The sequence below is a fragment of the Natrix helvetica genome, assembly GCF_964273705.1.
Source record: "Natrix helvetica genome assembly, chromosome: 12".
NCBI classification, from domain to species: Eukaryota; Metazoa; Chordata; class Lepidosauria; order Squamata; family Natricidae; genus Natrix; species Natrix helvetica.
The window spans coordinates 20,879,011-20,894,715 of record NC_138556.1 but is presented as its reverse complement, the minus strand read 5'-3'; the positions used below and the strand labels follow the sequence as shown (position 1 = coordinate 20,894,715).

The window sequence follows — 15,705 nt, the reverse complement described above, 5'->3', positions numbered from 1 at the left end:
GAGCCCCTCCCTCCCCACTGCTCATTTCGCCTGAGCCCTGAGGAATGGCCGAGGCTTCCTTTCCTCTCCATCCATGGAGAGCCAGGGTTAAAGCGGGGGGGGGGCCATGTTACATCGCCAGGCAATCCTGGATGTGGCAAGAGCTGCGCTCTAAGCACCAGCAACAGAGGCTTCCTCCTCCCTGACTCCAAGGGGGCAGGGGAGCAACTGTTGGGGGAGCAACCAAGGCAGGAGGGGCCCATCCTGGGCAGCTGCACTCTCAGGTGCTGTTGAGATCCTGGGTTTTTTTGCAAATTTGCCTGGTTTTATCGATCAGGATCTTGGTGAATTTGCTATGTACAAAGCTCAGCAGGACAAGAATGCCATATGTATGAGCCACAAGAAGCAGATCCAAGGCCTTTGACTCGAGAGGAGCCTCCCAGGAGTGTCCAGGAAGCCCTCCTGGCAAGGGTGGCCAATCCAGCCAAAGGTTCCTTGTAGGGCAATTGCCTTCTATTGCTTTTCCAATAAGTGGCGGGCCGATGCATTGCCTTGTCTAATTCTGTCCCTCTCGGGGCTGCCCCACCAGGCCTGGTCTGCAAAAGCCTTTCGGAAATAAAGCTAGGATGTGCGACTGAAACCACTGGGAAAGGAACATCATAGGAACTCTATTTTGGTAGCTATTAGCTGTTCCCATCTACAGTTACAAAAATACTGCAGTGCCGATTGGAGAGTTCTGAAAGTCAACACAAAGAGAGAAAAGAACACAATGTGACTCAAAGCTTTTGGCTTAGTGTGATGACTGTGCACATACCGACTGCAGCTTAGCATTTTGGGTCAAGAGTGATAGCTTCTCCAACAAACCCTGGTTTAAAAACCTTGTTTAGCATCTTTGAATGCAGTCAAAGAATACACTTAAACTTGTAATTGAAAGAAAATCTGCCATGTATTTTCTCAGAAGTTAATCCCACCAAGATCAAGGAGGCTTGTTGCCCTGAGAAACTATGATTAGGATAGGATCCCCAATCTTGATTTGGCGAGTCCTCTTCAGGACGCAACCTCTTTCAGCCAGAGAGATGCAGCCATCAGCCTGCCAAGTGAGGCTCAGCTATATGCTAAAATAAATCACAAAGTCGATGCGTCGTTGAATTAAGTGAAAAATCAAATGTACATTTGCTACGAGAATAAAGAGGTTTTGGCTGCTGGAGCTTGCAGTCTTGACCGAGTCCAAGCTGCCCTGTTGCTGGGCAGCCATTCACCTCTGTGGTGCTCAAGAGAAACGTCCATTGACGGCCAGCGGGCTTGACGGAGGCTTGGCTACCAAGGCAGGGGAAAGGGACTCTCAGCCCCAGGGGGGCTTTCTCCTCTGGACTAGGCAGCATCCCTCTTGCAAAGAAGCATGGAACTCCTGGCCTTCAAAAGGGGGACCCTCTTAGACCGCCCCCCCCTCCCAAAAGTAGCTCCCACCCACCCACCTTCAACCAACTGCTACTTCTAGAAAGCGTCAGGTTTCTGCCACGCCTGCCTTTCTCTCGGGGCACCCTTTCTTTGCCCGAGATCCTCTGAATAACTTTGGTGGAGCCGCCTTCTTTCTGCTGCTGCTGCTGCTGGTTTCTTCAAGCGAAGCAACCCCTGCCAGCAGCCTCCTCTGGGACCAGGTGAGCCTTGCCAGCTCCTTTGCCTCAGCAGATCCTCCCATGACAAGGGCCGTCGCTCGTTCACTTGTTTCGTGGCCTAAGTGTGTTCCGAGGCATTTGGAATGTCAGGCATCTAAACATGGATCTATTCATTTATCAAATGTATTTGCTGCAGGTTCAGGTGGCTTTGAATGTCAGAATGTTCGTACAGAGGAGAGAACACCCGTGTTGTGCCACTAGAGCCAAGTTGTCTGTGCCCTGCGCAGCTTGATGGCAATTGCCCAGTGCCAAGCGAGAAGAACATCTAAGCAAGCCTCCCTTTCCCTCCTCAGCCACACGGAGGGCAAATTCCTGTAAGTGGCAGATACTGCTTTTTTTTTAAGCTTAAGAAACCAGAAATAGAAATAAAAAAGCCACAATAATGACAGGTTGCCGGGTGTGTGTGTGTGTGTGTGTGTGTGTGGACAACCCAAAATCAGCTGCTTCCAAGCTGAGTCTTTAGGCCACAAGCGAAGATGGCAGAGAGGAGGCCTCTCATCTCTTCTTCCCGCTCTCTTCTCCTTTAAAAGTTGCAGAAGAAATTAATGGTTGGGGCCTTGAGAATCCTGGACTTAATTTCTCAGGGTGGGTGGGGGAACCCCCCCAAGGGGGCGGGAACCAGGATTTGGAGAGCCAGCCGGCCCAAAAGAATCTTTTCTGACCAAGAACGATATACTTTCTTCATAAAGCAAAGCGACACTCTGCCCCCCCTCCCCCCCCCCACCGGATGGCATGGAGACGCTGGGCGGTCCTTGCAGGTGGGCTCAGTGGCTGCTTTACCTGCTTACACCTCATGCATCACTTTGACTCCACCCACCCTCTACACTGAAGGCTCTGCTGTTTCATCTTCCCTGCAACTTTGCCGTTAGAAGCCTTTCCCAGGGTCCATTTGGCTCTAGTGGGCAGAACGTCAGCCCTCCCTCCCTCCCTCCCTCCCTCCCTCCCTCCCTCCCTCCCTCCCGCCTTCTCTCTCCAATGGACTCCCCCCCCCCCCGCCTCTTGGCTTGGCTTGCCATCCAGGCCCTCCAGTTCCATTACTTCTCTCACCAAATCCTTTCTGGTCCCCATCCCTGCACTGCTTACACTCAGAATTTGCCCTCACCTGGACCCCAGGTACTGGGGCCTCTCCCCCTGGCAGAACCTCAGGGGGCTTCCAAGCAGAGTGACCGGTTCTGGAGAACCAGTAGCGGAAAATTTGAGTGGTTTGGAGAACCGGCAAATGCCACTCTGGCTGCTCCCATCTATTCCCTGCCTCCCGAGTCCCAGCTGATCGGGAGGAAATGGGGATTTTGCAGCATCCTTCCCCGGCCACGCCCACCAAGCCACGCCCACAGAACCGGTAGTAAAAGATCTTGACTCCCCCCACTGCTTCGAAGCTCCTTTGGACAACAGGAGGGAGACACACCCAGCCAGCCAGCCACAGAGGCGATGCTCCCCCCCCCCTCGCTGCCGTCAGCCCATCCAGGGGTAGAAAGGAAAGCCGGTCCGTTACCTGATGATCACGCACTGGTTCTCTCGGTCAATGATCATATTTCGGTACATGTTGTCCGCCAGAGCATAGATGTGTGGTGGGTTTTCATACTGTGCCTAAAGAGAAGGGAGCAGTGGGGCTGACACAAGGATTGTTGAAACGGCCCCGTGAAGGAGGAGGAGAGCGGCCCAGGTCACCTGCCCTCCCCTCCCACCTGGGCACATGGAGAACAGGGCTCGGCGAGTAAGAAGCAGGGAGCCACGGGAAAAGCGGAGGAGCTTTTGGTGAATTCGTTTGGTAATGGAAACAAGTTTTGAAGATGACTTACGGCTCCCTGGTACATTTCAATTTCTCTCTCTCCAAAGTACGGCATCTGCTTGAAGGGATTGACAGAGATGAGGACGGATCCAATGTATGTCTGCATTGGGAAAAGTCAAGGCCGGTGCCCTTCAAGAAACACAGGTGACGCGCCCCCTCCTCTTAGGGGGGCCTTGAGCTCCTGCCCAGGTTCCACCCGTTTGATTTGCTGGACTTGCCTCTTCAAAAGCAAATGGGTGACTCAACCTGTGGGTGGTCTTCCCCCATTTCTTGCCGGTGGAGTTCGGACAATAACGGCAGCTCTTCCGTTACCTCACCAAGCCAGCCCACTAGAGCCCAGCCTTGGGGGCCAAGGGCAGCCTCTCCCGCCCTCGGCTACCTCACCTGGCAAGCCAGGAGCCCAGCCGGCCAACGCAGGCCTGCGGAGGACGGGCTGCCTGGAGCTGAGGGTTTAGCTCTGTCACCCATTGGCTCATTAACCTGGTTAATGGGTACCTGCCTCATTGTTTCGCTTCCTTGGCATCTGGTGATGCACACGGGGTGAAAGCAAGCGTTGGGGGTGCAAGAGGAGGAGGAAGCCGCTTAAGGCAGCGGGGGGGGGGGGCTCGCCCCTCCCCCCTTTTCCAGGTCAGCCACAATACTTTCCCACTGCAGAGTAGAACCGGTGCAGAGCTTCAGCTTGGGAGGCGACTGCTAGCCTTTGCTCCACACTGGCACCACACCCAGGACAACCACACCTACCCCTTGCCCTGCAAACACGCACACAATTAGCCCTCAGTCTCACCAACAAAATCCCATTGTTTGGGGTCCATAGCTGCAGGATGATGTCATGCCAAGAGTAAACCCGGGCAAAGAAAGCCAAACTCCCAGATGGGAGAGCCAAAGGGAAGAGAAGGGAGAGAGGGATCCACCCGGGGCCTCAGGAATTGGCTGCCGGAGCCCCTGGAGCAGGGGAGGCTGAGTCTTTGGCCGGCTGGGAGGCCGCCTTGTAAACAGCCGCCAGGGCGGAGGGACGAGGCGGCTGAACAGCCGGAAAGACAAGCTCAGCCGGGAGGAAGGCAGGGGGGAGGCAGCCACGCACCTTCAGCTGCTTTGGGTCTCTGCTGGCCCACATCAGATCGGGGGGGGGAGAGTTTGCGGGTGCCACTTTTGGGAAGGTTGGGACAGGCGGGGGAGGGGCAGAGCCATGCCTGTCCAAGCATGAAACGGCACACACACACACACACACACACACACCTTGGACAGAAGGGAGGGCCAGGCTGCCTTGGCTCTCCTCCCCACTCCCCACCCCCCCCCCCACCTTCCTCCCAGGGCCATGTGCCTGTTTACACAAACATTCCTGCATTTCTTCTTCTTCAAGGTTACTTCCAACCACAGAGAGCTCCCTACTTGGCCCAAAGGTTGGAGCACTTCAGACACACCCAGGCAAGACAACCTCCCCATCTGCAAAAGGAAGCCCCTGGTTCTTTAAAGCTTATTTGCTCTCCGTATCCTATAAAGGGAGCCAGGTAAACAAAGCCACTCTGCTTTGTGATAAGAGCAACTCCCAGGAGGAGCCAGGCAGCTGTGGGGGTGGGGAGGAGCAGCAGCAGCAGCCAGGGAGGGAGGGAGGGCTGCCTTTCAGGAGGGGCACATCCCAGGGAGGACTCCTGCTTCCCTCCATCTCTGATCCTCGGCTGAATCCCCCCCCTCCCCGCCAGCCTTCATTGGGCCCCCGAGGCTCAAGCGCTCCCTCTGTGGGGGGCTCAGTGACATCCCCAAGGGAGGGCAGACCCTGCCCCGCTCTCTCTCCCCCTCCAGTCCAAGGCTAAATCCTGTCCAGTGGCTTTCCTGGCTGCTGAGATGCTGCCCCTGGGGGCGTGCGAGCAGGATGAGAAGGGGAGGCCTGGCCTCTTCAGGCCAATGGAGTCCCTCTCTCAGGCAACCTTGCCGGCAGGGCCAGGAGCCGGTTCTCCCAGGCGTTGCTGCTCTCTCCACCCTCTTGAGCTGAGAGGGGCCTCCAGCCGGGAAGGAAAGTAGACCGAGTGGCTGGCTGGGAAAGGAGACGCTTCTGCCTGACCGCCTCCTCCGGTTGGGAAGCTGGTGAATCAATGGTGGCCGGGCAGGAGAGACGCAGGGAAGGATACGAAAATAAAGTCATCCAGGTATCGCTTCTTCAGGTTCTCCACAATGGAGTCTTCGGAGATCTTGGAGAGGAGGACCATGTCATCCACGCCGCTGTGCTTGACATTGTGGCTCTGCCAGTGATACCGATAGTGGCCCTTGCTCCCCTGCGAGAGGAAAAGGCCGGCAGCAGGTTAAGTGTAGCAACGGTGGTGCCTACGCCCTCCATTCCCTCCCCCCCCCACACGCCAGCGGTCTACCAATGGGCAGACAGAATCCCCAAGAAGGGGAGTTCAAGAGGAGAACAGCTTCGCCAGTAACAATTATGGAACGAAAAGTACAAGCAGCTACATAGTTAACAAATTGTGTGTGTATATAAATAAATTCTGCAAGATACATAACGCTTGGAGTTGGAAGTAGTATGGAATTCTTTATTGGCCAAGTGTGATTGGACACACAAGGAATTTGTCTTTGGTGCATATGCTCTCACTGTACACAAAAGAAAAGATACCTTCGTCACGAATCCTAAGGTACAAGACTTAATGATAGTCAGAGTACAAATAAGGAATCAAATCATACTAGGAAACAATATAAATCGTAAGGATGCAAGTAACAAAGTTACAGTCCTGCAATCATAAGGAGGAGGAGATGGGTGATAGGAACGATGAGAAGACTAATAGTAATAGTAATGCAGACTTAGTAAATAGTTTGACAGTGTTTAGGGAATTATTTGTTTAGTGGAGAGATAGCGTTCGGGGGAAAAGTGTCCTTGTGTCCAGTTGTTCTGGTGTGCAGTGCCCTATGGTGTCGTTTTGAAGGTAGGAGTTGAAACAATTTATGTCCAGGATGCGAGGGGTCTGTAGATATTTTCACGACCCTCTTTTTGACTCGTGCAGTGTGCGGGTCCTCAGTGGAAGGCAGGTTGGTAGCCATTGTTTTTTCTGCAGTTCTAATTATCCTCTGAAGTCTGTGTCTGTCTTGTTGGGTTACAGAGCCAAACCAGACAGTTATGGAGGTGCAGAAGGGACCTTAGATGTGACATGGTCCGAGCATCTGCTTCATTCAGGGCTCACTGGAGCATCTTTTAAAGGTGACCTCCCTGCCCTGCTGGCCTTTCATGGTTCATTGGCTGACAGCTAATAGACTCAGACGCTGCTCTAAGGCTAAGTGGTCTTCTCCATTCTGATGAGGCCTTCCACCGCAGGACAACAAAGGTTTCCACCGCAGGAGAGCCAGTCGGAAGCCCCAAAGTGCTGAGAATATAAAGCGAGTGAACAGAACTTCCTTCCCAAGATAAAAGCAGCCAAAAATGGAATTAGTGGCATGTGATGACTTCCTAATCAGGAGGCATCTTTCCAGCTGTGCTCAGAACAAGTTTCCTGCTTAAGGATGGGTGAGACTAAAGAAGGGAGCAGAAGGGCCAACAGGAAGAGCTCCTTGGCCACCTGCCTCAAAAGAGCTCGACAGAATTGTGTCAGCGGATAAAAATAGAACATGACACACTGTCCAGTTGTGGCCTCTGCTACCAGTGCAGCGTTCCAGATGCTCATTTTAAGGACAACTGATGACCAAAACAGGGGACCTGAGAGCAGGAAGTAGCTTGTCTCAGAACAAAGCGGGGGGGGGGGAGGGCTCTGCCAGCTACAGACACCCTGGGATAGAAAGGATTTCACCCCGGGGTGTGTGTGTGTGTGTGTGTGTGTGTGTGTGTGGAAACCCCCTGACAGAGAAATGCTCCTTTGCGAGGGACCCCCAAACTTGAGTTCTATCATCTCTGGCCATAACTGGGATGAAGGTTTCCTTCCTCATCACTGATGCCAATTAACTTACAGTGTCAGCGTCCGGTTATCATGACTCCTTGTTGCGAAACACCTGCCAAAAAGGTTTTGCCTGCAGCCCACATAATGGCCATTCCTTTCCTTCCTTATCGAGCTCTTTGTTTGACCCACCAACCACGCAGACCCAGCCCTCTGCTCCCGGTGGACGGAAACCTCGGACAGCTCTGCCTGGGGGCCATTCAGGCCACAGGAGCGGATGCTCTACGTGACAAGTAGGCCTTCAGGGGCCACAAGCCCCTCTGGCCGTGGAGAGGGCAGCTTTTGCTTGGCCCTTTGTGAGGAGGCTTGGAGCAGGAGCAGGGCCAGGGAGCGGAGGGCAAGGCCCATTCATTCCCAGAGAAGTGGGCTCCCTAACCCTGCCGGCTGTCCCGTGGCTGTTGGCCACCAAGAGCTGTTGGAAGGAGACTGCCGAATCCAGGGTCAGGCCAAGGGACGGGAGAGCTTAGGAGAGCCCCTGGCTGGCTGAAGCCTGAGACTACATCTGTCCACCCACCTGTCTGTCTGTCTGTCCCCAGATCTGTTTGAAATGAGTTTCCAGGGCTGCCATACTGTGCATGCCCATCATCGTCTCAAGCCATGGGAAAACCGTTCCCTTGCCGGAGGGAAAATGCCGATTCCCAGAAAAGCTCCTGCCCCGGAGCCAGCCCCACGGCCTTCCAAAGACTTCCCCACAGAGGCCAAAATAAGCAGAGGCTCCTCAAGTGCGTCAGCAATAATCAACCTTTAAAATCACCCAGACAAAAGCTATTCATATTTCTATATTGTGCAAAAAAAAGTAAGTTTGCTTCAAGGAGGAAGCATTCTTCAACTATCTCGCCTCTGTCTTGGAAGGTGGGCAGCCGTTCTCCCTCAAGAGGCTTTCCCCGCAGCCGATCCCAACGCAGCCCCCTCGCAACAGGCTCCATCGGCTGGTAGGGCAGACCCACCCCTAGGCCCACAGTAGTCTTACTAGCTAAAATGTTTTTTTTTCCCAGCCTTCAGGAGATTCCGGTGAGGGACAAGGAGCCCCCAGAGCTCATTCTGGGTTGATGTTTGCGTATCAAAGGGACTTTTCTGCCCTCCCCTCATCTTCTCTTTGGATCCCACAAGGCAGAGACGCTTTCTAGCAAGCTTTCTAGCTTGTCTTGTGAAGCATAGGCAGCACCGCAACCCAGAGAGTATTTAAAGCACTTGCCGTTCCTCCCCGCCTCCTGCCTTTGCAAATAAACACACTGCTGGCTTAAACACAGCACAGCTGTCGCCATAGACACCCCGCCCCAAGGCAGCAGCGTCCCAAAAGGCCCGTGGAGATGCTGAGGAAGCCCATCACCTCCCTCTGGGCTGCATCGTCTGCTTGGGTCAGTCCAAACAGGAACTCCCCAGCAATTCCATGGGCCGTTTTTCTTCCAGCAAATTGAGCCTGGACTGGGGGGCCCTGGAAGCTCAAGGCTGGCAGTCAGCAAAGGGGGAGTGGGATCATTTCCACGGCAGGGCTCCTGGGATCTCCTCACCCTAGAGGGTCTGTGCCAGGAGAGACGCCCCAGAGCGCCAACAGCTTCAGGGAAACAATAAAAGGCAAGCGCCTTTCCCCTCGCTCGCTCCTCTTCCTGAGGCTCCATTTCAGCCAGGAAGGGAGCGAGGGGGGGCCCTCGGCCAGATGTGCCCCCACAGCCTCTCCTTGGCAGCAGCTTTTCCTCAAGCTGCCAGACGGCAGCACCAGTTGTTCCCAAGATCCTTGAATGCTGAGGGAAGGGGAGTGCCCTGCTGCCCTCCCACCACTGCGCCCACCGGTTCCTGCAGTCACAAGACGACCCCTCACCCCTTTTAACAAGGAAGACTGGGACACCTGCCCGCCCATCCCTTTAAGGCCTGTCTAACATGGTTGGCCAAGGGTCTCGGAGCAGCATTTAAGGCACAAGAAGGACCTGCACTGTCCAAGAGGAGGAGCTGGCAGCTGTACATTCACTCACACTTCTGCATGTTAGGGAAAGGAGAGGAAGCTTTGAAACGGTCCTCTGAAATGGAAACCTTTGATCAGACTGGCGCGACCCTGTCAGGTGGCACCAGAGGAAGTTCTATTCCCAGGAAGGGAAATCATTCAGTGCCAGGGATCTAGGAAAAGGAAGGCCAGGGATCCAAGCGGCACGACAAACAGGCTACTTATTGTCCCCTTGTCCAAAAGAGCGAGGGGAGAAACGGGCAGCCACCTCTGGCAGCCCTTGTGCTCCCCTCGCAAAGGCTGTCCTGGTTACAGCCAGGGACAATTGGAGAATCTGGGCAACTCTAGAAAGGGGAGGCGTTGGCTGATTTGGTCACTGCTGGGGCCGGAGAGGGCCCCCCCCCCCGGACCCACTGGCTGCGATGAGAGCCTGCTGGCTGGGCAGGCTGAAGATTCCTCTCCCACCCGAGTGGCTCAAGCGAAGCTGGCAGGCTCAACGGCCGGATGGCTTTTCCTCTCCCCAACGTTCTTGCAGGAAGAGGCCCCTCTGGGGCGGTGGGGTATTGGGGTTCATGAGAAAGGCTCTTGTCCCACATAGGAGGTGCAGAGCAATCCCAGCAGGGATGGTGTTGCCGCCTGGCTCTTGCCCTCCCCTCACTGCCCCCAGGCAGTCCCACTACAAAGGAGGAAGTGACCAATGGACCTCTGGCCCCCAGGACCTTCCCAGTGACTGAACTCTTCCAGTGGATCCCAGCCCTGGGCTCTGCTCAGCTGAATCCAGCAGGGAGAATGTAGGATGGAGGCTACCCGCTGCAGCCAGAAGGTGGCTGGCAAGAGGTCTCCCCTTCAGACCCACGGGGAGGGCAGCGACTTCGCCTATGCTGGGGAGGCCTTCACATAAACCAATGACGCCTGTGCCCGGGTTATCGGCTACAGGCGTTTCCAGCACAAGACTGCCCCACAGTGCAGGTTGAGAGGCCATGGAAAAGGGAGTCGCCTTATCTGGCAGGTCCTGGAAAGGTGAAGGTGGGGCCGGGCACTCCCAAGAAGCCTTGGACTACAGCTCCCATGGTCCTTGGTTCCACCGATCCAGTTGTCCCCTCGGAGGATCCTATTGTTCAATTGCAGATATCATCTGAAAAGATGGTAGCCTCCACATGAGGCACGAAGAGGTTTCGCTGATGGGGAAACTGAGCCACAGCCGAGTCCCTCGGGCATTCGGTCGCTCCTTTCCTTAATGGCAGCAAAATGAGGGGGTGACTTGCTGTACCCACCAAGGAAAGTTTGACTGGTTCTCTGCTTTCCCCACGTGCAGAAGAGGGGGGTCTTGGCACCCGAGGAAGCACCGGCTGCACAAAAGGCTCTTTGGTTGAGGAAAACTCCCCCTTGAAGTTCAACCACATTTTTGCCCCCAAAAGTTTAACCCGAATCCCCCATGGCATCTTCTGCAGGCCCGTTGAGCTAGGCAGCCAGGAGCAAGAGAAGAAACGGAACCATAAATCGGCTCCTCTGAAAGGAAAGCCTGCAAGTTGTGTCTGCACAAAAGAAGAGGCGGGGGGGGGGCAGAGGGAGTGGGATGAGCAAGTCATGCTGGGGAGAAATGAAACTGATGAATGATGATGGAATTCTGGCCTTTCTCGTAGGAGCACAGATGTGGGAGGAAGTTGGAGATGCGCCTTCTCCAACGAAAAGTAGAAATGCCATTAACTTCACATCCTCCCTGCCCTGCAACACACACCAGCCTCAAAGCAGCCGCCCTGGTGTTCTTTTCCATCACAAAGCGAAGGGCAGGTCGGTGAAAACCACAACTGGAATTCCTACTCAGACAGGGCCCATAATCCCCAGCCTGCTGGATCCTCCTCATACGCCGGTGGCCTAAGCCCAAAGAAGCCCCAGCCAGGAGGGCCAAAGAAGGAAGGACAAAGGGCTACAAGTCAGGCAGGCCCCCTCTTTCCTCAACCTCTTCGTGCAACAGGCCCCGCCCAGCAACGGTGCAGAATTGAACAGCCGGAAGTGGCCGTGCGAAGGATTTGCCCTGGCTGAAGCCGAGACTGGCACTGTAGTGGCACTTTCCCTTGGTTCCCCGCAGATGTAAACTGGCCATAAGGAGGGATTTCCCGACCGAGGGGGCTATCTGTGGGATCTCTTGGCCTGAGGGACTGCCCCTTGAAGGCCACCAGAGCTTCCTCTGTAAGCAGCCCAACGGAGCTGAGACCTCCTGCCTTCTGCATCTTTGCTCTGGGTCTGCCAGGCCTTTTCAGGCCAAGGGAAGAGGAGCCGCAGCCTGCCTCTCACAAGAAAGTGGCTCTAGCCACTTTCTTCGGCCAGCGAGAAGCCAGGCTGTCACGGGCACTGCAGCTCCTACTGTGTTGCCTGAAAAGGTCCCTGCCTGTCCTCCTGAGCCCTTCCCCACCCCAGAGCCTCCCTCTGAAGGAGCAGCAGAAAGGAAGGCCCTGCTGCCTATCAAAGCAAATAAGGAGATGCCCACAACAGATCGGAAAAGCTGCACCCGGCCCAGCAGTAGCAGCAGCCGGCCCTGAAACGGCTGGACACCTCAGAGCCTACGGGGCCATTGAGAGACCCAGCTCTGCAGCTCTGCCGGACGTGCAGCCAAAGGCCTGCTGGGGATTCTCTCCAGCCTTGCCATGCCGGCCACCCTCAGACCCCTCTAAAGCCCACAGCCGCTTTGGGAATCTGCACGGTGAGGGGAGGGCAGACGCCCAGTACCCAAGTCCTGCTCAATTGCACCACGGCAGCCACCCCAGAGCCCCAAGGCCGAGGGACCCGCTTGCTGGGCCACCGACCGTTCTTCCTGTCCCCACCACCTGCCCATCCTTGGCCGAGGGAGTTCCGAGTTCCTGCCCTGAAGCAGGACCGAAGACAGGAAGGGCTGTGGCTCCTTCCAACAGAACCAGGTGGCCGATCCCATGAACAGGAATGTCCAGGGCTGCGGCTGGATGACGATGCCCCACACACGAAGGGCCTGGCCTGGCAGGGAGCAAGCTGGCTTTGGAGAAAGAGTGCCTGGACCATGGAACCCCAAGACCCATTGTGCGTCCGGGCCCTACGCGGTCTGGCTCAGTCTGACCAACTCACTAGGACGGCCACCCGTCAAACTCAACCTTGCCACCCTCAAGCCGAATGGTACCCACCTCTTCCCTGCTCAGCCTGCGTTGGGGTTCGGAGGGGGCAGAAGGACAGCCGGGGGCCTCCATCCGGGGGAATGTGCAGGCCTGCCACCAAGGGCAGGTGGAGCGCATGGCCAGGTCCGTGTTGCAGGGATGCTGCAGCGCCACGAGCCAAGACGCAGCGGAGGCTTTATGGGGACAGGCTGCTCCTACAGGTGTTTGGCGTCACCTGGGAACCTCCCAGCCAGCGGAGGATGGGAGTGGCCCAAGGGGTGGGAGCTCCTTCCTCTCCAGTCTCCCCTCTCCGCCAGGCCCTCTGCAACTCAGCAAAGGAAAGGAGCTGCCTGTCAAAGCCAGACAGAATTAGGAAATCCCAGGCGCTCTCAGCCAGAGGTTCCCATGTGGCTGAGCATCAGACAGGCAGCCCTTTTCCTCCTCAGGAGGTTTCAACTGACCCTCGGCTTCCTGATCCACTGAGGCATCCAGGCAACCCACAGACAATTCTGCGGGTGGGCCGCCTTCGGTAGAGTTGCCAGCACAGACCACCTTCCGAGCAGCCCAAGTTCTCAAGGGAGGAGGCTCCCTCGCTGACCCCAGGGGGATCCCAGGGGGGTTGGGGTCAAAATCTAAGCTTCCTTTTGCAAGAAATGCATAAAGTGATCCAGCAAAGGCTGCCTCCTCCTGCAGCTCTGGAGAGGAGAAGGTGATGGTCCCGGGCTGCTGTTGGGGTCCAGAAAAGCCCCGAAGGGACACGGCCAGGCAGTTTTCAAAAGCTAAGTAGGAAACTCAAGAAGCAGCTCGGCATCTCTGCAAGGGGGGCCCAGCTCCCAGGCCAGGGATCGGAGAAGCCACGGGTTAAGGAGGCTGCCTCCTAGCCGCCCTCCAAGCAGCCTGGGCTCCGAGCGCCAGAAACACCAGCCAGCTCGGTTAAAAGCCAGGCTTGCCGCAAAACTGAAACTGGAGCCCGGGTTTCCAATTGCCTTCACCAAGCAGGCCAGCCGGGGCAAAAGCTTTGGCAGGAAGTCTTGGGAAGGGGCCAACCCTTGTGGCTGGGAGGAAGCGGAGTCATCTGGGACCCGGGTGGGGGTCTGCATGGAGCCCTGCCAGTTGCATGGAAGGATCCCCAGGCTGGGAATGGCACCACTCACTGTTGCTCAAGCTGGATTCCCTACCTGCCTCTGTTTGGCTGGGGGATCCTGCCGGCCCACTTCGGGGCTCAGCCGCTTCCCTTCGGGGCAGCCCAACGTCGGACAATAGGGACAGCAGAGTGCCCTGCTCTCGCTCTCCCTCCCTCCCTCCCCCTCTGGAGCGAAGCCCCTCAGAGCCTGGAAGGGAGCATCACCCGCTGAGGAGCCCTGCCGGGAGGGATGCTCTAGCAAGGACACCGCCAGCAGCACCAACAACGCCGGCACAGCCGCCCCGGGAGCCTGCTTGGCCCCCGGGCTCCGAGGGAAAGGCCGGCGGGGAAAGAGTAGCGCCATCGGCGCCTGGCAGAAGGAAAGGCGGGAGGGGGAGGGAGGGAGACCCAGGACCCACTTCGCTGCAGGTCCCATCCCTCCCCGTCCCCGTCCCCCAAGAACGAAGGTCGGCCGTGCCCCTCGCCTCCCTCTCCCGCCCGGCCCTCGCCCTTCTGCCCTCCGGCCCCGGAGCTGCCGCTCTTCAGCCACGCGCGACGGAGCCCTTCCAGGGCGCAACGTCTGACCTCCGCCCGAAGCACAACATCTGCGACGGAACCGGCTCCCGCCTCCCCCCCTCCAGGCGCTACGGGAACGGACGGAGCCCTCGGAAGTTCGCGCGTTTCTCCCCCGGGGGAGGCCGAGCCGCGAAGCCGCCGCCGACCCCCCCCCCAGCCCAGCCCGCAGGAGCGACGGACGGACAGGCGCGTCTCCACCCCGGGAGCCCCGGGCGGGCAGCGCATCTGCGGAGCTTCTCGTCCCGCCGCCCCCCTGGCCCCCACTCACCATGGCCGAGCGGCGCCGGGTCCGTCGGGCTCAGGGCGCAGCTGCAGCCCGGGCGCCGCCACGGAGAGCTCGGCGGAGCAATCGCGCCATGCAGGGAGCCGGACTGGAGCCGCCCCTCGCCGGGCCTGGGAGCCGGGCCGAGAGGGCGGCTCCTTGCGGCGCTCCTCCCGCTGCCCGCCCGCCCGGCCCCTCTGCCCATACTAGGAGCCGCTGCCCGCCAGTCCCGCCCCGGCCCCGCAACAGCCTCGCCAGGTGGGCCGCTGGGCTCGGGGACGGGGGAACTGCGCCACCCGGAGAAGCCGGGACTCCCGCAGTCGAAGGGCAGCGCCCGCCCGCCATGCCCCTGCCCGCCTGCCAGCTCCGGCCACCCCAACTCCCGCCCGGCTGAGCGGCTAGTCTGCAGAACTGGACGGTAGTCCTGGGAGGGCGGGCGGGCGGCAGCGGCTCCTGGCGGTCGCGGGCGAACGAGCAGGCCGATCCCCGGCGGGGTCAACCGCCTTTTGCTCTGCTCCGGCGGGCCCCACAAGTCCTCGGGAGCCGCCAACCGCGGTGTCGTTCCACTTCTTCCACTGCCCCGGCGAGGAGCTCCTGTCCGCCGCCGGATTTGCTCGGGGCTTTCCTGGCGGGGGAGGGAGGGAGGCGAGTCCTTTATTGGCGCGAATCTGCGGGAAATACCGGGTTTTCCTTTTTTCTGAGGGCGCCGCTGGGGGTCCCGGCTCCGCTGGGGAGGCAGCCTTGCTGGTCTCGGTTCTCCCGCGCCCTATAAATAAGTTCCTTTGCTCCTCTCCCGCCAGGAGGGGCTCGCTTGCTGGAGGATGAGATGGGGGTTGCCATAGCGACGGCGTCCTGGCAACCGCTCGCAGCGCTTTGCTCCTTCCTCCCTCCTCCTCCTGCTTCCCTCCCTCCCTCCTCCAGGACGCTGGCAGAGGCCCCACCCGCAAAGAGGCGAGAGGGCAGGTGCGCTTCTGCCGCGCAGCCCCAGCCGGACGGCCATGCCAGCCTCGGAGAACGGCTCTGACATTCCTGCACATCTGGAAGTGGGCACAGAAGGCCGCCCGATGCTTAGGCAAAGGTCTGGGGCAGCCCTGCCCTGTTGACCTCAGGTAAGAAGGGGTTCAGACACCGCTCGCTCTTCCCTCGGTCTGGAATGGGGGGCACCCGAGGCTATTTTGGTCCTGCTAGCCACTCCGCTTCCTCAGGTGAGCAGGCATTGTGCCCAGAATGGAGGGGAGGGGGAAGGGAACGGGGGAAGCTTTTGCTCTGGAGATGGGCAGAGACGAAGCAGCCCCCCTCCCTCTGGCGATGCCTTTCCC

The 15,705-nt window shown here is 57.9% G+C and overlaps 1 protein-coding gene across 2 annotated transcripts in view; it reads right to left on the bottom strand.

Annotated features, from left to right (window-relative positions):
- The window catches only part of MYO1E (myosin IE), a 34,180-nt gene extending 18,690 nt beyond the window's left edge, over window positions 1-15,490 (bottom strand). Inside the window, exons 1-4 of one of the 2 annotated variants that reach the window (XM_081965064.1) lie at window positions 14,393-15,490; window positions 5,571-5,714; window positions 3,455-3,544; window positions 3,148-3,242 (exon numbers count right to left, since the gene is read on the bottom strand). In XM_081965064.1, coding sequence (XP_081821190.1) covers window positions 3,148-3,242; window positions 3,455-3,544; window positions 5,571-5,714; window positions 14,393-14,395 — 332 coding nt within the window. In that variant the 5' untranslated portion in view covers window positions 14,396-15,490. Of the gene's footprint in view, window positions 1-3,147; window positions 3,243-3,454; window positions 3,545-3,924; window positions 4,138-5,570; window positions 5,715-14,392 lie in introns of those variants that run through there. The other variant, XM_081965065.1, reaches the window with a different exon arrangement.
- Window positions 15,491-15,705: the final 215 nt, after the last annotated feature.